At 39.6% G+C, this 25,531-nt stretch overlaps 1 protein-coding gene across 1 annotated transcript; it reads left to right on the forward strand.

Moving 5' to 3' along the window:
- The first annotated feature begins 1,663 nt into the window (after positions 1-1,663).
- On the forward strand, positions 1,664-25,531 carry NELFA (negative elongation factor complex member A). Its single transcript, XM_015625318.3, has 11 exons — positions 1,664-2,289; positions 9,355-9,526; positions 10,698-10,859; positions 11,775-11,864; positions 13,722-13,852; positions 14,019-14,088; positions 14,921-15,009; positions 16,152-16,263; positions 18,436-18,692; positions 19,707-19,806; positions 21,282-25,531. The coding sequence occupies exons 1-11, from the start codon at positions 2,038-2,040 to the stop codon at positions 21,464-21,466; spliced, it is 1,620 nt and encodes a 539-aa protein (XP_015480804.1). The 5' UTR covers positions 1,664-2,037; the 3' UTR covers positions 21,467-25,531.

The raw sequence follows: 25,531 nt of genomic DNA on the forward strand, positions 1-25,531 counted from the left end.
GAGTTGGTTACTTTTCTGCACAATTAGAAGGTGACAACATCACTAGTTTTCCTTGCTTAATTAGATTTATTTACACTGTCTCATGGATTTTACCCGATAGATAAGCAGGTACCAGACTTACCAATTTTTTGCCCTCCATTAATTATATCCAGCTGTTAAAGGTAGGCACCAGTATTAGTTGGTTTACCAGACTTAACAATACTTTAACAGCTGGATATAATTAATGGAGGGCAAAGGTTAATAGTGATAATTACATGACTAAAGTAAATCAATTCCTTTACAGCTATTTTTAAAACTTTTGCTTTTATTAATTTCCTATTCTGTTTCCAATATAATAATTTACCTCAGTGTCTTAGTTACAATTTTTTTTTCTGTACAAACTAACAGATACATAGTTACTCATGGAAAAGTAATTCCCCCCCAGATACATACTGAACTCACATTCCAAGATAGAGGTCAAGAGAAATGGTGGATATTTATGTGCTACACAAACTGCCTCAACTTTAATTTTGCTGTTCTAAAATATCAGCTCACTCACTGCATACAAAAGGCCTGTCTTAAATCAGATTTGAGTATACACTTTGATGGTACCAACTAAATGCATGATTAGGTATGGAAAAAAAAATCACTATCTATTAATATATCATTTAGTCACACAGAAACTCTTTGCCTCATATAGAAGTCATAGCACCCAAGAGCTGCAGATGCTATTTTGGTTATCAGTAACATGAACAAAATAATAGACTCTACAATGCCATATTTGGATCTCATAATAATATAAACATTTTCACTGAAAAGGGTAGTTAAGCATTGGAATAGGCTGCCCAGGGAAGTAGTTGAATCACCATTCCTGGAAGTATTCAAAAGACGTGGAGATGTGGCATTTGGTGACATGGTTTAGCCGTGGCCTGGACGGTGCTGAGTTGATGTCTGGACTCGATGACATTCGAGAACTTTTCCAGCCTGAAGGATTCTGTGATTCTATATTGAAGAACTATAGAGCACCTCGACAACAATTGCTCTGCTCTCCCAGAGAAATCAGGTTGTAAACAACGTCTTTTAAAGGCGAAATGTTGTAAAGAAAACGTTTTCATTCAAAAACTTAGGAGAAAGAGATCAGCAGAATCTGCTCCTCACTCCTACAACTCCTGTACTTTAACTTCAACCCGAGACGCGCTAAAATGAACCGTTTATGCTGCACTTGAAAGGCCCCCTGAATCTTCCAGGATTTAGGCAATTGATTTTTCGTATTTAAATAACAACGAGCCGAATCGCTAGGGAGCACGAATGTATTCGCTGCGGGTTTCTGAGTGCCTACCCCCTGTGCCACGGCCACCGCGGTCACCTCCTACATGGCTGAAGCACCCAGCACGCCAATCTCCGGCGAAAATCATGGAGGAGACACTCGGGCCCTGGCAGAGGCAGCACCTCGGCCGGCTTCCCCACCTCGGCCGAGCTGCTCTGGGCTGGCAGCTCTCGAGGGAGCCGCGGCGCTGTGTTAAAGCATTTTAAGGGGGCATTAGCGGCAGGAAGCGGAGCTGGGTGGGAACAGGGGCCGGCCGCGGCCAGGGCAGGAGAGGCGCGGAGGGAACGGCTCCGCGGGAAGGAGACGTGCTGCTCCGGCAAGCGCAGCGCCGGGAGGCGCGGGGAACAGCCCTCGTCGGGCAGGAAGCCCTGCCTCCCAGCCCTGCCGCGGCTCGGCGGCCCGCTCGAGGTTCTCCTCCCATTTCTGCCCAGGAGGAGTCAGGGCGGACTCTGAGGGACAATGAGCTGCGGCTGAGAGAGGAGCTTCGCTGCAGCGAAGCGGCGCCATCTTGCAATACGGACGAAAAGCTATGGCGGGCGCCATTTTGCATTTGGCCGAGAGATGAGAAGCGCCTTACTGCATTTCGCCTCCTGGGCGCCGCCATTTTAGGTTACGGCAGAGCCTCCGCCTTCCAAGCGCAACCTCATTGGGCGCCGCCATTTTGGCTTACGAACAAGACGGCGACCCGCAGGGGTCCTCACCCCCTCCCTCCCTTTAGGTGCCTTCATAAAATGCCCGTCGAGAATCCCCTCTTTTTTCGCCCCGCTCCCAAGATGGCGTCGATGCGGGAGAGCGACACCGGCCTGTGGCTGCACAACAAACTGGGCTCCACGGACGAGCTGTGGGCGCCACCGAGCATCGCCTCGCTGCTCACGGCCTCGGTCATCGACAACATCCGCCTCTGTTTCCACGGCCTTTCCTCGGCCGTCAAGCTCAAGCTGCTCCTGGGGATGCTGCACCTGCCCCGCCGGGCGGTGGATGAGGTGAGAGCCGGGTGGGAGTCGCAGCGAAGCGGGGCGCGCGCGTGTGTGTGAGGGGGAGAGGTCGGAGATGGCGTGAGGGGAGCAGGGGGGGGGGCAGTGCCAGCACCACCTCCCCCGCCCTCCCTTTTTTTTCCATACGGAGGCTGCGGGAAGGGGGGACCCCGGGCTGCCCGCGGGGCGAAGCCGAACGGACGCAGCCCCTTAGGACAGGGGCGTGTGGTAGGGCTGGTCCCCACAGCCATCCCCGCCTCTCCCTCGCAGCCTTCCTCGAGCAGGAATAAGTGAAGAAAGTCTCCCAACTCGCTTCTCAGTGTAAGGAAAAGCGCCGAGATTCCCTGTGATAAGGGAGTGAGTGGAGTGGGAGCTTTGCTGCTGCTCCTCCTCTTCCTGCTCTTCGGGAATTCCCTGGTTGGCACTAGCCTTTGGAAAGCAGTTTGGACTGAAACCCATTGTGTGGCCCACAGGGACTCTGTAGGGCTGTGTTTTGGGTGCCTTTCAGGGAAGAGGGCTTTTCTGAGGTAGTGGTTGTGCCACGGCTAGGACAGAGGCAGGATCCTTTAGGAGCAGCCGTGTGTGTGTTCAGCTTCCTCCACTCCTTCCTTAGTACTGGCAGCTGTGTAGGTGTCACAAGTCGAGCATCTCGGCTTTAGGAAGGACAGCAGCAAGTGCTGAAACCTTGGGAGTGAAAGATCTGGGGTCTGCTGAGCAGTGCTTTTCCCCACCTGCCTGCAGTCAGGTCTTGATTGGGGAAAATGTCCATGCTTTTTGTTTGCCTCTCTTTACCTTTCTGGGAACAGCTGGCGCTTTCCTCTGTCGTCCTGCCCCAGCTAATAAACTGGTTGGCTCGAGTCTGAGCTGGCTCTGCAGGCTTTTTCATTTGGCCCTGGACCATACCTCATCTGCTTGGCTTATTCTTACCAGTAGGCAGCTATAGATATTTGGGGCATAGCTGGAGAATGTCTGGAAATCTTAAGTTTCTTCAGCCAGATTGGAGGAATTCCTTTCCTACTTCCATCATGTAAAGTAGTAGTTCCTGGTAACAATCATGGAAGTGATTATGTATGGTATGTAGTTAGTTTTCACCTTCCTGTGTTGAGTATCCTCAGCGGTACTTTCACCAGTCTTACTTGGCTAAGACACAGCTGCTTCTTAAGCTTAATATACATATATTATAGCAGGCTGGGTGTGATATATAACTTGGATTGTTGTATGCTCAGCTTTTGTTCACTTCTAGGCTGAAAATGGGAAAGCATTGCCTTTAAGCAATAATTTAGTGTATGACAGTGTTTGTCTTGACACATGCATCTGTATGATTCTTCAGTGGTGTCACTTTAGAAAAAATAATTCTTGTTCAGCATGTTTATGCTAAATTTTAAAACATATTCGTGTTTAATGCCTGTTCAGTGAACAAGCTGTCATCCTTGTGTGTGATAGATGGGGTCGTGTTCTGGACAAACAAAATAATCAAGGCCAGAAAGGGGGATGGGAGCTCATGTGAACTTGTGAGTTTGCAAAATTCTTGTGAACTTAATGTGAAAATCCAAGTAGCCTGGAAGAAATTAGTATTGCAGTGTTTAGAAAAATCAGTGCTATTTTTAGATTGAAAAGAGCTTCAAAAAGCTTAGGGACGTTCATGGCAACTCTTTGACGGAGCAGCATTCAAGCAAACTGAAATAATTTGTTGAAATGCTTCAAGAGTGTTCACTGGGTGAACATTTTAAACCAAACCCAAGGAAGGTGGCAGCCAGCAGCTTTCCTGGATCTGTGCTTGTGTTAGCTGTGGAGGTGAAGTGTATGTAGAGAAAAGCAAGTCAGTTAGTGTGCCTTTTACTGTGTACTTAAAGTGATCAGTTGTGTTCCAAATGTAAAGCTCTTGTTACTGCTGTAACAAAATATTGTGCAATTTTTCTGTTAAGTGGAGTTCATGAATTCAATCATAAGTTTAATCTTTCATTATAAACCGATGATACTTGATTGAGCAACATCAGCTTACAATGAAATATTAAACTTTAGCATCTTTAATTGTTTCAGGAACATGTGTTTTTGTTGGTGTGTTGTTTTTCTTTCCTTAAGCTGGGAGAAGTGCCTCAAAAAAAGGTTAAAAATAGGAAAACTCCTGGGGCAGAAACCCTCAACATTGCTGGTAGGCCTGCTATTATCATTACAGGCTTCCTTCTATAAATGGTAAAAGTAGCTGATGTAACCAAACTGCTGACAGAAAGGACTGTTGTCTTACTGGATGCTCATCATTTGTAGTTAGTTTGCTAACACAGTTTTATTTGTGTAGATTTGTCACCTAACTTACTATCAAGAATTTTGATGTTTTAATTGGCATGGAGTACTTTGCACACAGTACTCAGAAAATAGATAAATATGTCTGTGTCCAGAATGGCTGTGCACATTTCTGCAGCAGCCTTTGCTTGTGTGGTGGGGAGTGCTGGAAGTGGTGCCTACCTGCCAGGACAGGGTAGCTATAGCTTCCTGAAAGTGAATTTGTCAATTTTCATGGGGAAATCACTCCCATGTCTGAAAGTTATTAAACTGTGAGATAACTTAATTTTTCTCTTTGCAAAGTCACATGTCTTTCTCATGCCATGTGCCAGTCTGTATTGATCATGTATGAGAGGCACCGAGCTGGCATTTGGAAGTTAAATTGTATTGGAAAATGTACTGCATCAGCTTTGTAAAGCTTTGGGAATCTCAATAGCAGTTATAGGATATGTTAAATGTTTAAAGATATTCCCTTCTCTAAATAAGATTCAATTGAATTGTTTTCTCTTCATTTTTTTTTTCCTGTTTTCTATATAGTAGCATTTTCATGAAAGCTTAGAATAACATGGAAATCATTTGGGAGCAGACATTTGAGAAAAAGCTATGTGGGAATCAAGGAACCCGGTGGTATTTGGTTTAGAATGGATTTAATTGCTCCTGGTCCTTTCTAAATCTCTGTGAAAGCTTCAGTCTAGACAAGTGAATCTTCAGTGAGCTCTCTTGAAAGATCAGTCCTTCACTTAAGTGGTTTTATCCTCATATGTAATATCTTTCAATTTTCATAATGTTTTCATTCAACACTCCAAATACTATATAGATATAAATTACTTAATCCTCATAATACTCTTGTGGGACAGGTAATAAACCTAATTTTTTTTATCATGCTGTGAACCTCATTACTGCATGTTTGTTCGTGCTGACTAATAAGAATAATTTGCTTTCATTTTAAGTTGTGTTTTGTAGGCAGTTATCAAAAATTCCTTTCCCACTGTAATTCTCTGGGCAGAACTTGCAAACTTTTAAATCTTATGGCTTTTCATCTGCTATTTTTTTTCTAGATAATTGCACTTATTTGAAATGATTTCTAAAGCACAGTGTAGTGCTGACCAGAGTTTCGGTTGTGAATTTGGCAGAACTGTTATTTCTGTTTATTTTGCATATTATGTTCTTGTTAATCTGATTCACAATGTCAAGTTCAAGCTTTCTTTTTATGCCAAGGTTTAATTTATTTGTTCAGGATTAGACTGTGATGTTATAACCAAGTCTGGAACAAGGACTATGCTTCTGTGCTCTCTGAATTATCTTGAGAGGAAGATTCCTATCCCAGCAGGGACCTGCCCATTTAGTACAGTAGGAATCAAAACTGCTTCTTTATACTGGCTTATGTGGACCAGGAGCTATCTGTGCAGGGAAGTGGGAATTGTGGAGTATGGGTGCAAAGGAGTAAGAGGGGACATTGCATTTCTCTCTGTATTGAGAAAACACAGGCTGCCATTCACCTTTCAGTCCTGCACTTAGCATTCATCATTATTCTGTGATGTAAAATGGTATATTTTAATCCAATATTTCTCTTGGCCACTTCAGCTCTTTTTCATGATTAAAATGCAAACCACATACTATAGTGGTGTTGACCCATCCTGGGTTTGTATTGTGTAAATATTAATACTGTGTTTTCAATACAATGCTTTTAGTTTAATGAAGATTCTCTATAATGATAATACAGCTACCTATTTAATACCATCTTTCCTATAGCCTCAGAAAGATTAAAGCTTCATTTGGTTTGCTAGCCAACTGTTGATGCAGTTGTCTAAAAGTATCATCATACACATTAATTTAGGCAGAATATAAAGTAAATAAATGTGAATTCTTTGCAAGTAGTCATCTTGGAGCTGTCACGTTGTGTGTTACTATTAACACTTCCTTTTTTATACCTTCCCAAGTCCTGTTTGTCCTTCCTGCACAGCCATTAATCTGCCTTTGTCTCTGTTCCCAGACACTTCCCATCCTGCCTGATCCCTACTTGCTAGATGTTTCTAGTCATGGTCTATGCTTTTTCTTGTGCTTGCAGGCTGAGAAAAATATTTAAGATACTTAGGTTTTAGATGAGAAACTGGAAAACATTACATCAGATCTTGCCATTCATGGTTAACAAGATGCTGGTTGGAGCTGATGGGAGTCTTATTGACCCAGTATTGCAATCATAGACATTTAAGAATTTGGGATCATGGCTGTGCCCTGTAAAGTAAAAGGAAAACTGTGTGTAGGATTCCCTGTTGAGTTGCATTTCATGCATTCTCAAACCAGAAATGAAATGTTTCTTTTCAGCTGCCAGTTGAATGCTGAAGTGGGAACATGTATTTAAATTGCCATTTGAAGACAAACCTGACTCAAAACTTGGATCCAGGCTTGTTAAATTCAGAGCTATATTCAGGCAAGGTCCCTGGTTAGCTCACAGTACCTGTTAGTTGCTTTGCTTCCCTGTGTGTGGTAGTGACCATTCTTCCACCATGTTCTTTCTGTCATGAGGCCTTGTGATAACATTATTTGCCCACTGCTAGGCAAACAGATTGTTTCTGGGCTCCTTTCTTGAAGGAACCAAAAGCTTGTAAAGCAGTGGGTTTTAGCATAAATAGGCTGCCTGAACTTTAGCCGTGAGAGCAGAGGGGATGCAACATGCCCAGACCAGAGCTCTACAGGAACTTTATGGGTGTGTAGCTCTGTGAATTTTCTATATAAATGTGAGCTCTGTGAAGTAGATATGAAGAGTAAATTGTGAGGGTGCAAGAGAAATTTTTCCTCTAGCTATTGCCTGACTTTGCTTTGATGAGGGAAATGACATTCTGTGCACTTAGCTGCATTTGTGGTGTCCACAGAAAAGCTTGTAAAATCTATGAATTCATCAGCTCTTCTGGGATGTTTTAGGTTTCCAGGTGTTTCATGTAAATCAGTACCTTGATTGCTTTAGGATAGATAAGAGAACAAAAGACTTCACTTTGATAGTGTTCACAGTCATCCACCATAGAAGTGACTTTTGTTAAGGAGTTTAGGGTTAGAATAGATAGGTGGACAAGTGTGTGGAGGTTCTGGTGGGGTTACATTTACTGAGGAAGAAATGAGCAATAGAGAACAGCAAAGACTAGAGCCTCAGAAATTGATTATTTCCACTGGGTAAGTGTTGGTTAAATTTGACAGCACATTAAACAGTGTGTGGTCCTGGTTATGTGCTCAGTTTAACCCAAAGCAAATCCATGTCACTGCTGAAGATGGGAACTGGCCTATGTCATGTCTTCTTCCTTCTCCCCTCTTTGTGGTTCTGGTGTTCGTGTGACTGCAGTCAGTCACTTAAAGGAGCTGGTTGAGCTTAAACTACAGAGATGCTCGTTTTGGGCAAGATGGACTGATGCAGTTTGTTTCACAAGCACATGATGTGTGAGCCCTCAAACACGCAGGGGGTAAAGGACAAAGTGGCTCTGTAGTGGATTTGTAAACCCTTCCAAAGTGAGAGGGCAATAACATTGTGTGGATGAAAGGACTTGAGAAATGTCAATGTTTGTTTTCCTCTGAGCTTTAAAAGTGGATGGGAGAGGAATAGGCAGCAGAAATTTAACTTCTGTAACTTTTATTTAGAGTTGTATGCATAGAGTAAGCTTATTTTATTAAACCTTTTCAAATAAGAGTACTTTAACTAAAGGGAAAGAAATACAGCCTAAAGGTGAAGATGAGTCTCTTGCTTGTCTTCCTGTGTTCAGGAGCATGATGACTGTAACTAAGCTGTATGTGCCACAACAGGTGGTGAAAAATCAAAATTCATGTATTTGAATATCCATGCTTGTGCATTCTTCAGTGTTCATACCATGCAGATAGAGTTTGGTAAACTACTTTATATAATTTTACTGTTGTGTTTTGTGGCTTGTTATACACATGGAATATCTTGAACATCTTAGTTCTCTGAAGCTAATGTTGTCACGGTTATGTGAAAATCTACTTAGAGAAAAAAAGAAAGTGTTCAGTCTTTGGGGGTTTATACTTGTGAATGAAGTAAACCCCTGACTGTAGTCACCTTGATTTTAATGTCATAGTGCCAACAGATATGTTGGTCAATAATTAAAAAAAATACTGTTACAATGAGACTTAGAATTTACTTTATGTATTATTTTGCATTTTTCAAAACAGAAAAATAACTTTTTTCTGACTATGGAAACTTTGGGTAGATGGAAAATGTTGTTACTTGTGGCATGTTAGAGGGCTGTGTTTACTTCCATAATACATAATTTTTGTTAGATACAGTATTGATTAGCTTATTGTGGCCTACACTTAAGTAATATTTTGAAGACAATTATGATGCAGATATAATCTGTGTAATTATGCTGTAGGCTGGCAAGGGGCACATCTTCATTTAGATGCCTGTTCTAAATAACTTGTAATCTATTTGCATATTCCTATCACTGAATAGGTGTGGGTCCACAGGGGGTGTGACTGTAAAACAGAAGGAGACAGTAATGTAAAAATTTGCCTGCTGCTTTTAGTAAAAATGCCCAGTGCTAAGCAAAACTTTGAGCTGCCAAAAGCTCAAAACAAACTTGGGTTAGATTAGCTGAAAGCACTATAAAAAATTACCTTGGTTCATTCTTTACTTGGTTCTAGAGTTAATGTGTAACTGTGTGGAAACAGTCTCCCTCTTCCCTCCCCCAGTAGTGAAACATTTTGCATGTTTGTGTCTTTTAAAGTAAATCCAACTATAACCTGTTTAAAACTGTTTCCAATTGGTTGATTTTCTTTTTCTTTTTTTGTTAGATGAAAGGGGCACTGACTGAAATTATCCAGCTCGCTACCTTGGATTCAGACCCCTGGGTCTTAATGGTAGCTGATATTTTAAAATCCTTTCCAGATACTGGCTCCCTTAACCTTGATCTTGAAGAGCAGAATCCCAATGTTCAAGATATTTTAGGAGAGCTTAGAGAAAAAGGTAAGCCTTTTCTGTTGGTGAAAATTGCACGAATGTGGTGCCTTTTTTTAGGAATAACCTGTCATTTCACAGGCAGCCTTGCTGTCTTAACAGTAGAGGTATAAGAAGAGGCACTGTCTTGTCTCTGAACTACCACAGTTCATGACCTGCAATGGTACTGGACTGAGAATTGTGGCATTTGAATATATATTATATATATAATATTATATATATAATATAATATAATATATTATTATAGTAATATAATTCTTAAATTATATTTTCATTTATCATTAGAATTTAATGTCAGTTATTTCCAGGAGTGTGAAAGGCACACAAAAGTTTGTGTGGATATATTAGTATCACAGACAGGCTGTGCTGCAGCTTAGTCAGTAGAGGCTTTTTCTGTGTTGTTCTGTCTCCCATTTTCGGTACCAAGACAAACAGCAAGTTTCTGTCTTGTGTGGCAGCACCAGCACTGTCCTGTGCAGGGAAGGGCTGCCTCTGCTGGAAGTGTCTGGACAGCAGGTGAGAAGTGCTGGAGGGAGACTGATCTTGTGAGGAGTTGTGCTGCTGAGGGCCAGGTAGCTACAGATTGCCCAGCAGCTGAAAATACAGGGTCGGGCACTTGCACAGTTGCTGCTTCAGGCAGTAAATGGTGACACAAAACTACTCCTACTTCAGTGGGTTTTATTTAACACATTGTCTAGAGCAAGCCCTCAGGCATCCATGGATGGACACTATCTCAGGGGTGGAGATTGCAGCAAAACAATAATTAAATTCCACTTGGAGGTGGAAACACTTCGTTTTCTTTCTGTAAACAAATGATCGTTCGTCTGTCCAGACTTGTATTTGGATTTTCATTCAGTAGTTTGGTTTACATGTGTGATTTTTAAGGAATCTGAGAATTTAATAACTTCTATCTTTTTTTTGACAATAGTAGCATTTTTAAAGATACCTATAATTTGACTAGGTATAATTAAAATGGAAGCTTTTATGAAGCTAATGGGAAAAACAAACATACTAATAACTGGTTATATATTGTGTAATAATTGGAACTAAAGTGCTCTTGGTGTTTATACAAGTTATCTAAAATTTAAAACCACCTGTACAGTCTAGATGTAAACTGTTTTGCCATTAGCTGTCAAAGAGGTGCTAATACCCCTGTGTACTGTGTTGACTCTTTATGCAGTAAGTGAATGTGAAACTTCAGCTATGTTGCCGCTGGAATGCCAATACTTAAACAAAAATGCCTTGACAACACTAGCTGGGCCACTTACTCCCCCAGTGAAACATTTCCAGCTGAAAAGGAAACCTAAAAGTGCCACTCTCAGAGCTGAACTCTTGCAGAAGTGTAAGTAGTATTAAGATTGGGTACAAATTAGATGGTGAAAGGAAGATTTAGATTTGGTATAGTCAATCTTATTCTCCAGAATGGTGATACACATTAAAATTTTCTGTTACAAGTGCTTTCCTGGATGAGGATGGATTGATGTGTGGAAGAGCCAGGTGCAAATCATTCCAGCCAGGATTGCATTAAAATGCTAATCTTGATTTAAATTCTGTTAAGATTTCAGGGCATACAGAGAGCTGTTACTCTATAAAGCACAGAGAGGTCCTCTCTTGGGTATATGAAACAGTCAATTGGGAGGACTTCTGAGGGACAGCTTTGGTTAAAGCTCCTCAAACAAAAGTAAAATGAGAACCCTTTTATTTTGCCATGTGCTTCTGGTGCAGGGAGCAAAAGCTGCTAATTAATGCTTTCTTTCACTCTGTATGGATATACAGGCTGTAAAACCCAATAGGGTTTTCCCTTAACAAAAGGCAGCATATATGTACATGTATGGATTGGTAGCTGGTTGAACTAAGTGACCTTAAAATAGTTTACTGCAGCTGCTGTTCTGTTGCAGCAGCTTGTTGCTTTCTTGCATACCACTTGAGTTTGTCTGGTTAAATACAAAATTTGTAACTTTTCATAATGTGTCATATAACTTTTAAAAATTATTTTAATTTATATTGAGTAAATACCCTATTCTGGTAGTTTCTTTTGGCTTAGGCCATCTTGTCCATTGGTCATTGATTTTTTCATTTTCTCCTAATACTATGCTTACTTCACATAAATGACCTGGGCTTTAATTAAAATATAATTCTTTCTTTGTTGCTATTCCTATCTCTTTATGTATTAGTTAATAACATTTTATGTAAGAAGCAATGTATTGTGTATTTTCAGCACAGGTTCTGTAATCACTAAAGCCATTTTTCTTTTTAGCAACAGAAACTGCGCAACAGCTCAAGAAGACAGCAGGAGTGCCTTTCCATGCCAAAGGCAGGGGACTGGTCAAGAAGATAGATACAACAAGTATGGCTCACTTTCATCAGTTCTCAGAAAGAAAACCTGATAAAGTGGCCTTGATGAAGAATAAAGTTACCGTCTGTTTTTTTACAAAAGCTTAATTTTTTTTTGAAGCAAAGCATTTTTCCCTTTCTGCCTCCCTCTCTCCTGATACTTAAATATTTCTGATATGTCTTGTTGGAAAGAACAACAGTGTGTGGGGTTTTTTAAATGGCAAGTATATCTGCCATGCTTCTAAACTGTATTCAGCTAGATCATGCCTGTAGACTTTGATAGGAATTTAATTTGCATCACTCCAGGAATAACTCCTGACTAAGCCATGTTGCTCCAAAAGGGAGAACAGTGGATCACAGTAGTCTGCTGTGCTCTTTGAAATGCTGTGAAGTAGGCTGAAGCTATCTTGTATTTGTATAATTCTGTCTGGAGTAAGAGGTGGGGAGAGTGTTTTCTGCAGCCAAGGCTGAGCAGTGAATTCTACATGGCAAACCTGTAGAATGATCCTTCTGCTTTGTATTAATGCATTTCAGCTATTTCCTGAAGTTCTTGAACTGCTTGAATTTTTCAAATAAGGTGTGAGAAGAGGGTTTATTAATTACATATTCTTAAGTCACTGCACAGGTATAAATTTCCTGGCCACCAGTGATGCTGAGGTGTGAACCTTTGAGTGATTTTTTTGGTGTTGTGGCTGCAAGCTATGAAGTACTTTGTGTTGATGCTGTTTAGGATGTGGCTTTGAGCGCTGAAGTTTGGCCTCATGTCCATGCAGAAAATGCAAAAGGTCTAGTTGCAATTTGAACTAAAGATTGTTCCATTACAGAAAAGTTAGTTCTTGGCATTCTGTGTAGCTGTTAAATTAATAAAGCCAGTTCTTAGACCTGGCCTTTAGAGCCAGTTGGCCTCTAGAAGCAGGAGTTGGGGACCTGCTGAGGTTTGCTCTGCTCACATGGGTCAGAGCATTGTCCTATGGTGGAAACATTCTCAGTACAACATTTAGAGGAATACAGAGTCTCTAAGCTCAAACTGAAGTTCGCTGTTTATCTTCAGCTTGCAGGGCATGATGAGATTGTCAGGAAACTCAAAGACCTGATAGATCTGTATATGTATCCCATATATTTCAATAGTTTAATATTTATATATATTTATATAAATGTAATAATAGTTTAATAGTTAAAAGGTTGCTGGGTTTAGTGGTACCATTTAGTGTGAGGTAGAAGGGCAGCATCATAGAGCTGGGAGGAAACAGGTGCTTGCAGGTATAGCTGAAGCTACTGAGTATCGAGACAGCAGGTGCTCTGCACTATAGACCCAGACTGGGTCCTCCTGCCTGTGCAAACAGCAGCTCTAGAATTTCACACCCCTTTGTGAAGGCAGTACCTTGCCTTAGATCATGAGCCCTTAGCCCTGCAGAAGCTTGGCTAAGATTTTTGGTTAAATACAGTTTTACCAAGTAATTAGATTGTGAAAATCGAAGAGCAACTTCAGCAATAGTTGGATTCAAAAGATGTATGTTCTGTACTGTTTTACATGTTCAGAGTTTATTTTTTAGAAGTAAGGAAAGCATCTGTGTGTATAGGAAGAGTAAATTTCATTAGCAGTGCACCTGTTTGATTACTTCATGTAGAGTGGGATTGCAGTCATTGATCAGTGATTGGCTCTTTCTCCTCCTTTGAAGAGTAAAACCTAATCCGACTGACCTTTGAGGGATATGTAGTGTTATATCCAATTCCACATTATAAACATTTTAATTTAAAGGGCAGATAGTGTGTGCATTAAGAAGGGGAAGAGCTGAAGAACTTGTTAAAGCATTTTTCATAACCAGTTAAGCACATACTTCAGTTATTGCTTTCTTTGCTCTTCCCTAAGCACCACTCAAAGGAATACCAAAACAAGCTCCGTTCAGGAGTACCTCAGCACCCAGTGTTTTTAGTCCCTCTGGAAATAGAACTCCTATTCCTCCTTCAAGAACACCTTTGCGCAAAGAAAGAGGAGTAAAGGTAGGTGCACTCCTTGTTTTTCTGCTCAGTTCTCTTCTCTCACTAAGTGAATTTCTGCTGCTGCTTTGAGTCAATATGTTAAGGAAAAAAACAGAGGATGATATTTAGTGATAAACTACATGCATTTAACAATGATTATTAAGTTCTCTGTGGTTGTTCTTTTTAGCTTCTAGATATCTCTGAGCTGGATATGGTGGGTGCTGGCCGTGAAGCAAAGAGAAGAAGAAAGACATTAGGTTGGTACAGCAGTCTACTTACAAAGGTTATCAGTACACCTGCAAATAGGCTCAAGATTTGTTATTACCATTTTGTTCTTAATTTGCTAAATCTTAGCCTGAGCTAAACTTTAAAAAATGAGGGGATGTGATACCAACCAACCCAAACAGGTTTTAAGGGGGGATTTTCACTTGTTTCAGTGCTCCTACTTATATTGCCTTGGCCTAGGTAATGTAACTCAGTCACGTGAAAGGGTTGAGCTAATCAGATGTGCTTTGGGCAGCTCATAGGTGTGTGAGTGGCTTCAGTGCTGGACATTTTTCTGAGTTATTTTCATATGCTCACTTCTGCTGGCTGTATGGCCATGTAAATTATGTGAAAGTAATGTTAAAATAATTTGTAGCACTCTCCAAAATTTTGACTGAGAGATCTTAACAAGGGAATAATCTCTGATACACTGCTTTTAAGGCAAGTGACAGGGTGGTATCTTACTTAACCTTATGAAGAAGATATACTATGCAGCATATTTGTCCCAAAACAACTTTTTTGTATGTTTCACAAAAAAAGAATACCACCTCAGAACAAAATCAGAATGACAATTAAAATGTTGCTTGGGCTTTCATGCCTTCTAGTTTCAAATTATTCAGTTACTATATCCTGTACATGGTGGTTCAGTTGTTATTGGGTTCATCATAAAACTGTGTTTTGAGATTATTGTATCTATTTCAGCATATATCTCTTCAAGCATGTTTTAGCATACTTTGAGAAATGCATTTTTATCTCTTTGTTTAAAAAGTATATTCAATGTTTCTGAAAAAAAGTTTTTGACTCACTTCTGGTTTTATGCAATAGATACAGAAGTTGTGGAAAAGCAAGCCAAAGAAGAAACAGTAGTAGAAAATGCTACCCCAGATTATGCTGCTGGCCTTGTATCTACACAGGTAAAACTAAGCAAGATCAATCAAACAAAAACCAACCAGTCAAAAAAACAAAAATATAATCTTGACATGTACTATCTAAACCATTTAGACACTGTAATGATATTCTACTCACTTGCTGAAATATGTTTCTTTAAAAAAAAACTTTTACATATTTTTTTCGAAATTCCATTGTATTTTCACCAAAGAAAAATCAAACCTCTTGCTAGAAGTTGTTCAGTCAGGGAGAGGGAGAATAAGCCATGTGTAGGCTTTTTTCTTCCCATTTCAGATACAGCGTATTAGAAACCATGCTGTAGCTTTGTTTTCTCAGTCAGGATGTAGGTTTTACAAGAATGTTATGTCCTGCCCTTGCTTTTGAGTGAGAAACTGACTGTTGGGCATGTGTGAGAAGCCAAGACCAACATACAGACAGATCTTGGTAGGCCAGAATCAATGTGTCTTCTCTTTCTGCTAGGATGAGAGCTAGGATAATCTTTGTTTTAGCAAGTTCCACATGTTAGAGAGTGTCCATATTTTATGTAGTAGTGCTACCTTAAATGATTTGTCTATTTAACTTATTCTCTGCAAAACTTCTTTCCTTTCTCACCCCCTTATGTTCACAAGGCTGGATCAGGCAGTGCAATTGTCAACCATGCTGCTGTCATTATTCTGTGTATGCAGTGTCATGTATAATTAAGTACAAAATGAGGCTTTTTCTGTAGCCTTATCATCCTAGAAGGCATCAGTCATATGTTGGTGTTGACTGCCTGTATCAGTGGAAATGGCATTTTTGCCTGTGGTGTTACTGCTGCCTTCTGCTTGCCTATGTCCCAGAGGGCTTTGTGTTCTCCTGGGTGATACCCTAGTAAGCCTTATGCCTGTGGATGAACATAGTTCTGCTTGCTAGTGGTGAAGAACATGTTTCCTCAGGCAGATCACTTAATCCTAGAGCATAATTCTTCATAGAGTGCCATCTACACAAAATTCTAATGTTTGAAGTAGAAAGTTTAACAGGTTGTTAGGTAGAACTAGCAGAGGAGTCTGCAGTTAAGTTCCCGAAAGGAAAATCTTAGTAAAACTAATGTTAAAGTTCTATTTCAAATGCAAAAACAGCCCATGAATACTTGAATTGTGGCTTTAATACTTTTTTTTCTGTTCTGTAGAAACTTGGCTCGTTGAACAATGAGCCTGCACTACCTTCTACAAGTTATTTACCTGCTACCCCCAGTGTGGTGCCATCGTCCTCCTATATCCCAAGCTCTGAAACACAGCCAGGTAACAGACACTTCTTTACTCTTGGGACCTGATAACTCCAACTCTGTACAGTTTCACTGTCTGGCTGCTCTTCTGTTTACAAACCTACTGTCCCTCAACTTGAGTGAAACTCCACATTAACAATATAAAATCTATTGCAAGACTCCAGCCTTTGAGTCTGGGTAAACCAGACATATTATTTAACCTAAGTAAAGAAAATAATAGTTGTCTCTAATTTTTTAGAGTGACTGCTAGGTAGGTCAAGTAAGTGAAACAATTGCCTGATTTGGTTTTGGTTGGTTTTTTTTCTTGCACAGTAATAGAAAATCCAGCTTTTGTAAACCCCAAAGAGTAATCAGTATAAGTCTGAAGTATATATTCCATGCTCACACATGCTAGCACGTACAAACCGTTGCTTTCAGAAGTCAGTTTTATTTCTAGAGGCAAGTGCATATTACCTTTCACACAGTTTGGGATTAACTCATCCATTTTTCTTACACCTTTGTGTAACAAAGATAATAGCTGACCTCCTGCATATTTTGGGAAGTGCTGTTATTTTCAGTTCTAGAAAATTGCCAATAGTAAAAAATAGTTTGTACAAGTCCTTTTTTCCTACACTTTTATTTTAATCAACTTGATTTTATTTTTCCTTCCCTGCTGTGTGTGAACTCTTCAATGGAATGTATTAGTTTGTGCTAACTGATGTGTGTGACTGGGATTCATTACCAGACCTGTCTGTTAACAGAGAACCAACATTTCCTTTTAATACATTAGTTTTACTTTTGCTTGTGAGCTGTTGCATTTTGGGCACTATAGAAAACTCCATATGCAAAACCCAATCATTTCATTTAGCCTCAAAACAGTTCAGAATCTCTCAGAAGGTCTATGCATATCTTTCTCTGGCAGAAAATTGGCATCTCCAGAAGGAATGCAGCCAAGAACACATCACTGTGTCAGCAGCTGTAGTACTATTTTCCAGAGTGTTGGCATTGTGTTCAACAGCAGGAAAAGTCTAGTTTAAAATTCTCTGTTCTCTACTCTTTCCTTTAGGACTATGGAGTATTTAGCTTTTCTTATGGACTAGGAACATAAACTGTTTACTTGATATAAGATGCATACAAAAGATCCACAGATTTGGCCTCATATAATCTGAGGTTGCATAATTAAGACATTACTTTATAAAAGTCAGTTATTCTGACGAGAAACAAAGCCAGTAATGAAACTTGTACAAGAATAGCTCATAGTTGCAAGTGTTTATCCTCTCAACTGTTCCAGACCTACTGAAAAATACCAGTATTGCTGAAACCATTGTCTGTGCCAAGGTGGAGAACCATAGACATCTCATTTCCTAAAATCTGATCAGAAGGGTATCAGCGTAGCTCTGATCCATATCTGCCTTTACCCTTCTATGAGCAGGTTTGTGAAGGGTGTTTAAGCAGCTGTGCCTGTGTCCAAGAGCTGCAAAAAAACGTAGGTAGTGTCCACTGGGTAACTTCCACTGGCTGGACAGATGGTAACTTGTGTGGTCAGGCTGCTGTGATTTCATGAGTTGCCTCCAACTGCAGCCAGGTTTGGAATAGTATGACGTCCTTATTGCAGGTGAATGGATCAGCTTTGAGAAAGAACAGTTAAACCCTGTCAGAGTTGTGGGGTTTTAACTTCTAGCAGTTAGTGTTTAAATAACAAGTGATTTGTGAAGACTGCATTTAATTCAGACATCTGTTAAAGTATATTTGTATTTTCAGTATATTCATGTGTATTCATCTGCTTCCTTTGAAAGCTGCCACTACATTAGGTAAAAACTGATGAAATATTTTTGGACTTGCTCTATGTAATAGTGCAGCAACAATCCTGGTAGGATCAGAGTACAGTTGTTATAGTTATATAAACTGAAAAGTAAGTATAGCAGTTTAAATTTAATAAGTTTGATATTGATTAAGCATCAAATTTGATGCTAAGTATGGTGTATCCATATTGAACAGCTAGTTACTCTGTTGTCTAATTATTTCTAAAAATAACTGAGTGGAAAGAGCATTAGCTCTTTACTTTTTCATATGGATATTAGATGGCATATTGAATTGTAGTGCTAAAATGGAATCATGAGAGATTTTAGTTTCCTTTAAAGGCCACTGGTGATGCTAATCCCTATTTGTGGATAATAATGTTTTTAATTATCCTGACTGGTTTTTGCAGCTGGCTCTGCACGAGAGGCCTTGCAGACCAACAGACAGACTGAAGAACCTGCAGCTCCAAATGCTACTACAACTCTCCCTGCACAGTTCAAACAAAGAACACCCATGTACAACAGTAACTCTAATCCCCCTGCAGCTACACCTACCTCACCCCTAACACCCACCACACCTCCTGCCATCTCCCCTGCAGCACAGGCACCACAAGTGGCCCCCCAAACTCAGCAACAGCCACCACCGAAAAAAAGCCTCTCTCTCACAGTAAGTAAAAACAGGTTCTTTTTGACTAATGATTTTGATGTGGATTGAATCTCATTTGTATGTTGGCATTTCTTGGCCTTTGGATCATGGAGTGGTTGAGGCTTTTTAGATGAGGCTTTGTTTTTTTATAACCGAAGATTACAAAAATACTTTGTGGTTTAGCATTGCTGTCTTAATGTTATTCACAACATTTTTAGTTGTGCAGTGTTAATGTTGCAGTAAGATGTCGTTACTTAATGCTGTATGTTATGTAAAATAATGTGTTGCTCACTATAAGGAATTTTGGGAGAAAGGTATATTTCCAGCAGAAATTGCCCAGCCAATTGCATATAATATAAATTGCTTAAAATTGTCCTGACATTGCTGTAGTAGAAGAAAATCCATCAATATATTATTTAAAGGTAAAAGATTTCTGATCACCTCATCCTCCCATTGCATGTTTTTCAAAGACCAAGAGCAAGTATGTATCTTGAAGCTTCTTATTCCTAGTATTTTGGTATGTTTTATGTGCATGCTTGCAGTTCAGTTCAAGATGCAACTGATCAGAAGACTTTGCTAGGCACATTGGTAAGCCTGGCTTGCAAGAACTGAACTTAAACAAGCTGGGTGACTTCAGTAACTCTACTGCATTAATTAAAGGAAAAGAAATCCTCTGAAATTATTGCAAGCCTGGATTTGTTGGATTGTAGAGAAAGCATTGGATTTTCTTTTCTTCCCTAATGTCATACAGGACACAAAATTGATAACATAAAAATTAAGCCTCTCATGTGTTTCTGTAGCTATTTGAAGGTGGGGTGTCTTTTCAATGTCCAGAGTTCAGTTGTCACTGTTGTGCATGTTAGGTGTAAGTATTGCAGAGGGGAAGCCTTGAGGTTAAGATGTCTTTTTTGTTAACCTTTTTGTGGGTCCTACAAACTTTCACATTATTCTTGTATGCTCATCTGTGGGTATTAATGTGATTCCTGTTGGCAGAGTTTTTCTCAACTGAATTGACATTTGTTCTGTCCGTTACAGAGGGAGCAAATGTATGCTGCCCAGGAAATGTTCAAGACTGCAAACAAAGTTACAAGGCCAGAAAAGGCTCTTATACTTGGATTCATGGCTGGATCCAGAGGCATGTATTGATATTAATGTAGCTTATTTCTGAATACACAAATCTGAATTACAGCTCAGCATTTCTAAATGTGCATATGAGAGTGCATTGCTTTAGCTTTGTCTGTATGTGTTGTACTCTTTGCTTTATACTGGACTCTACATAATTTTATGAATTGTAGTTCCAACTACCTGGAAATGGGTCTTTAGGGTCCATTTCCACCAAGTCAACTGGGTCTGTTAGAACAGCTGCTGACCGCAATATAACAGAACTCACTGTAGAATTATGGCTTAGGGTTGAAGAGAAACAAGGCATCTGGTAAGCAGTGAACAAAGTGGTTGGGTGCTACTTCTCTGCCTAGAGACCAGTGAATGTAAATTCTTTTGTGGCCAGTTGATGTACCAGTTGAGTAGTACACAGCCCCTTTGCTAATTCCTTGCTTTAGAAACTGGCAACTGTTGTCTCAGAGACTTTAGATAACTACTGGTGCTGTGAATCACAGGGAGATAAGCTGTCTCATAGCTGGATCCTGTTATGTGTTGGCCTTGATAGACCAAAGCTGTTTTGCCTAGAAGATTATCGGATGTAAGATGAGAAGGGGCTTAAGAGTCCTTAAGTGAACTCCATCATCTGCACACTAGCTCTGGTTTCTAATTTGGTATTTGGGGGCTCTTATCACCAGAATCCCACAGCCTAAGTGTGGCTTATGCATTTGGAGTAATGCAGTACACTAGTGAGGATGACCAGAGCACAGTTACTGTAGTGATCCCTGAGCTTTGAGTTTGGTGCACCTTTCATTAATGATGGTGTTTTCAGTACTCCATGCTACTTCAAATTGCAGTAGGAGGCTGTACTTTAATATCTACAGCTTTTTCTACCACAAGGTAGAATACTATTTTGGAAGTGTGTGTGATACAGATTCACATATGCATATATAGTAAAGTATGAATTCCTTCAGTAAAAATGTCAGCACCTTCTGAAGGTTTGATAAATAACTGTCAACTGATATTCTTGAGCATCATTCCAGTATCTTGAAGTGTAACATTTAAAACTTCTACTGGAATGGAACTAAGTCTGGGACAAGTGGTTTCAGTGAAGCTTTTGGGCTTCCTTAACAGCTAAAAATTCTTGAAGCATTTAGATACAAAATGTCTCCCAAGTAAAAAGTAACTCTGGTAGTTCAAGTTTACCAACTCCATTTAAATACAAACTTCTCTTCTGACTCTTGAGGCAAAGAGACATGACACTGGCAGGCTTTACTCTCTCTTTTATTTTTCTTCCAATTACTTTAGCCTTGAGCTTCACCTTTTGGGGTCTGGTTTTGTTGTTTTTAAAACTTGGTCTCAGGATTATGGAGGGAGAAAAATCTTTGTCTGTAGTTTGCTCAGCTTTGGGTTTGAGACTTGTTGTTTGGGCTTTTTTTAAGCATAAAAACCGCCTATCTTGTCTAATATACTGTTGAAATGTATAATGTGTTTCTCTCCTTGTTTCCACAGAGAATCCTTGCCAAGAGCAAGGTGACATCATCCAAATTAAACTTAGTGAACATACAGAAGATTTACCAAAGGCAGATGGCACAGGCAGCACCACTATGTTGGTTGACACAGTCTTTGAAATGAACTACGCTACTGGTGAATGGACCAGATTCAAGAAGTACAAACCTATAACTAATGTTTCCTAAGAGATGAAGCAGCAGCAGACTGGACCAAATCAAGCTTAGAGTCAACCAGCTCATAAAGTATGTCAGCTGTACAAAATGGCATTCATGTGTACATTTCTAATTACCCTTCAGAGTAGAGGCTGTGCTCTTCAACCAAACTGAGCTCAGTGAACACAAAAGATGGTGGTGTCAAACTCGCTTTTTTTTTCTTTTTTTTTTATTATTAATCTTGGGAGAGGGAAAGATGATCTTGGGGGAGGGGGGTAGAAAATTTTGGTGTGTTTTTGTTTTCCTGCAGTTCAGGATGCTGAAAAAGGAGATCAGTTTACTGCTGAATACGTGAAAAGGAGACTACTGCACAGTCATTCATGGTTAACTGAGGGCACAGATCTTTATTGTAAAAACATTTTCTTTGGCAACATGAGTTCTGTCGTGAGAATGGATGTTTGAAGTACCACAGGTCGGTGCTTGATAACTTTGTATTTCAGCTGCAGTAAAACTATTGCAGATGGTAGATGTCAGTGTCCAAAGGTACCCACTGTATGTTTATTTATGTTTGGGTCATAGGATGAGATTGAGCAGCTTTGTTAACTCTCTATATTGTCAATGTACATGCCCAGCATGAGTTAATCTATATTTGGCATTATTTGAGACAGAAACTGAGTATCATAACTTTCTGAAGAAGAAAACCCATATCAAAATTATGAAAGTAACTGTGGCTGGTCACTGCCCAGAAGTGATGGTTTCTTGTCATAGGAATCTTGGGGTAGAAGTTGGCCTGTGGCTCTTGCATAACAAGTCCTTTGCACAGTGGAACTTAGGTGGAGGAAGGGAAACAACTACATCTCAAAACCAATTGGAGCTTGATTTAAGAATGGCCCTAGAAATGATTGAGACACATCTGTGTAGAAGTTTTATTGTCTTGAGGCACTGTTATGTATGTTTGGTTGAGCAGTCATAAATTTTGGGTCAAGCCCTGACCCAAAAAGTTTTGAATGACTGTAGCTGTGGTTCTTACCAGTGTAGTATTATCAGTATAATTGCTAGTGTGATCACAATTATACTGGCATATAAATGTGCCTTGTACTTGTCCCCTGCTAGTAGAAGCACATTTTTATCTTTATAACTGTGTTCATACCACTGGTGTAATCTGGCTTTAACAGTACAAACAAAGCTGGCATTTACTGAGAGGATTCATATACATAAGTCAGGATTCCTTCTTGGGAGACCTGGCTTCATCATTTGAAGAAGTCTTGGATTCAGTGTCTGGTTTCTTGCCAGTACTTGTGTGTGGAGCTGTGCTTGGTTGGGAATGCTGCTTAGAAGGCAGAAATACAAAGATGAGTAGCAGAGTGGTGATGTGTTCAGGAGGTACCTTGGGCTGACTTAAAGGTTCATGTTGAAGTAGAACTTTTAGGACAAAATGAGGCTTCTTTTTTTTCTTGTTCCTTTTTTCTGAAAAAAAAGCAGACCAAATCCCATAGTACACTTGTATACTAAGAAAGACGTTTAGATGTTTGGTTAGAGTTGTTTTTTATCAGGGAATTTTCAATGCATTTTAATCTTAGTTTTTCAATCAAACTACCCAACAAGACAGGGCAAGTATAAATAATGTTTTAAAAAACTCCCTGTATTCTACACTTTTTAAGGTGTGACCAAAAGCGTAGATTTCTTAACTTTATTTAAGCAAATAAACAGAATATTCTAGCTCCTGTAACAGGCAGAGTGTTTGATGGTAACTGCTGCTGTTACAGTGTTGTGCATGTTTTACTGTGGAAGTTACATTTAACTGTCACATCAGGCTATCCTCCCCAGAATTGCCCATTTCAGAAACAACATAGATTGTAATTTTGATTCCAACTTTTCTTTTTAAACAGCTAGAAAACAGCTTTACAAGTGAGGGTGAGTAGTGAATTTTAGTTTTTAGGAATTTAGTAGAATGTGTTATGGTTATAACTTATTTGGTTTTAGAGTGTTACACAGTGAGGGCTAATGATAGGATATGAAAGTATTCATCTTTTAGAAGAAAGGCTTAAAGAAAAGTGACATTCCTTTTGTTGTCTGCATTCAGATTTTAAAGTTTCCTTGTGATGACCAGTTTTCTGTAAATGTGTGTGATACTTCTGTCTTAGCTGCTCCTGCTTGCTAGATGAGCTGCAAGTATCAGATACAGTTGCTAACAATGAGCATTTAGAAATTGGCTGGCTTGAAGGTCATGTACTGTCTTAAACTGTTGATGCAAGACCTGTGCAGTTCAGTTGTGGTCAGGAGCTGCTGTGTGGTGGCTCTTTTGCCTTGCTGGAGATTAATGGTGGTCCCTCACTCAGCTTTGTGGGTCCACAGAAGCCTGCATTTCAGACCTGTGCTTTGGGTGGAGATAGCAGTCCCTCTGCTCTTCAAGAAGCCCTTCTAGAATGCAGTGGAGTCATTTGAGTGCAGTAGTATGTAGGAAGCTTAACCATGCTGCTATTTGTAATTGTTGCATAATGCAGTTGGTCTCCACGCCTGTTAGTCTAAAGTCAATCATAGGCAATAAATGGAAATTTTAAGTAGAACTATAGTGTATTTTTAATTCCGTTAACTTGTTAGGATGAGACAATTTAACACTGCAAAATTTAATTACTTTTTAAAGTCACTCTATGACCCTCAATACCAGAGCATTACTTCAACTTGATCTGTGAATCTAGAAAGTGTTTAAATGCCTCAGGCAAGGGAAGTTTCTGCAACATTGTTAAAATGATACAGTAAGAAGTAAAGCTACATAGAGTTCTTTGGTTCAGTGAATGAAATCATCAAATCTGTGTTCTGAAAGTAGGAATAATGCCAGACAAATCAGAAAGGGCAACTTCAATATTGAAATTCCAATATATTGGAATTGTTACATACAGAACAAAATCTGGTCTTGGAACTTGACGGTTTTTTTCTTAAATACTCAGTCACTTGGATGTGAAGCTATTCAGTGAGGCTCAGTGTGTGCTGTAAGGTTAAATGAAAGCATTTCTTTACTCTAGAATGACTTGCAGATGTACTGAGTTGACCAGAGAAGTAATTCAGAGTTTTCCTAAAGCTTTGCTTTTGTCCTTTCCTCATCCCTTTATCCAAGCATTAAGTTTTAGGAAATAGCAAGCCCAAACTTTAGAAAACTTTGAGCTTGAACTGCACCTCATCAAGGGGCATGTCCCAGCCACTCTTGCTTGTAGAGATGCCCCTGTCTGTGCAAGCCTAGGCATGATATGAATTGGCTTCTTTGATTTGAGTATGAAATACTGGAGAAAGAGGCAGTGAAAGTGGCTTGTGTTTTCCCTGGTCTGTCCAAACTTTTCTTTAGGGGAGAAAGAGCACATTCATCTTACCCAGAGTTCTTCAACAACTTGTCCTATAGTGAAGTGCTAGGTTTCTGAAGGCTCCATTTTCTTTCATGTGTGCTATGAGGACCAGAAAGAGTGAAATGAAGGTAATGAAGAAAGGGATCCCAAGAAGGATGCTGAGCAAGAGTTCTGATCACAGATTCCATCCTTTTGTTCATTCTTTTGCTACTCCAATGCTTTGTAGTTACCTCCATACAAGCCAGTCTAGGCTTAGTACAGTTAACACTCTAGTACTGGGCTGGTATTTTGTGGGTTAACCTGATTTTCAGTGCTGGCTTTGCCATTTAATCTTTCAGTTCAGTACCATGGGATCCTGGATACAGTGGGAGCCTTTAGTAGTTGCTTGACATCTCCATGTGGAATTAGTCACTTCTCTCACTAAGTTGTGTCAAAGTGGAGAACACTTGTCTAGATAAAAGAATCTTGAGACTTTGACATCACATGGTTTAAGAATGAATCACATTTTCATAGTAAGGTCTGACTGGAAAAAAAAAGATGAAAAAATGTTAAGCCAGAGCCCTCTGGGAATCTGGTGCCTTTAACAAAAACTGTCATTTTGTAAAATGTCACATCTATAGCATAGCCTGTATGTTTTCTATTGGTTTTTGTTTGTTTTGGTTTTTTTATGTACAGATGTAAATTCAAAATATTCTGTCTTTGGGTACGTATTTTCAGTGTAATACAGTATGTATAATAAAAAATTTAGATTTTCTAAGGA

Source organism: Parus major, chromosome 4 (assembly GCF_001522545.3).
Source record: "Parus major isolate Abel chromosome 4, Parus_major1.1, whole genome shotgun sequence".
In the NCBI taxonomy this organism is placed as follows: Eukaryota; Metazoa; Chordata; class Aves; order Passeriformes; family Paridae; genus Parus; species Parus major.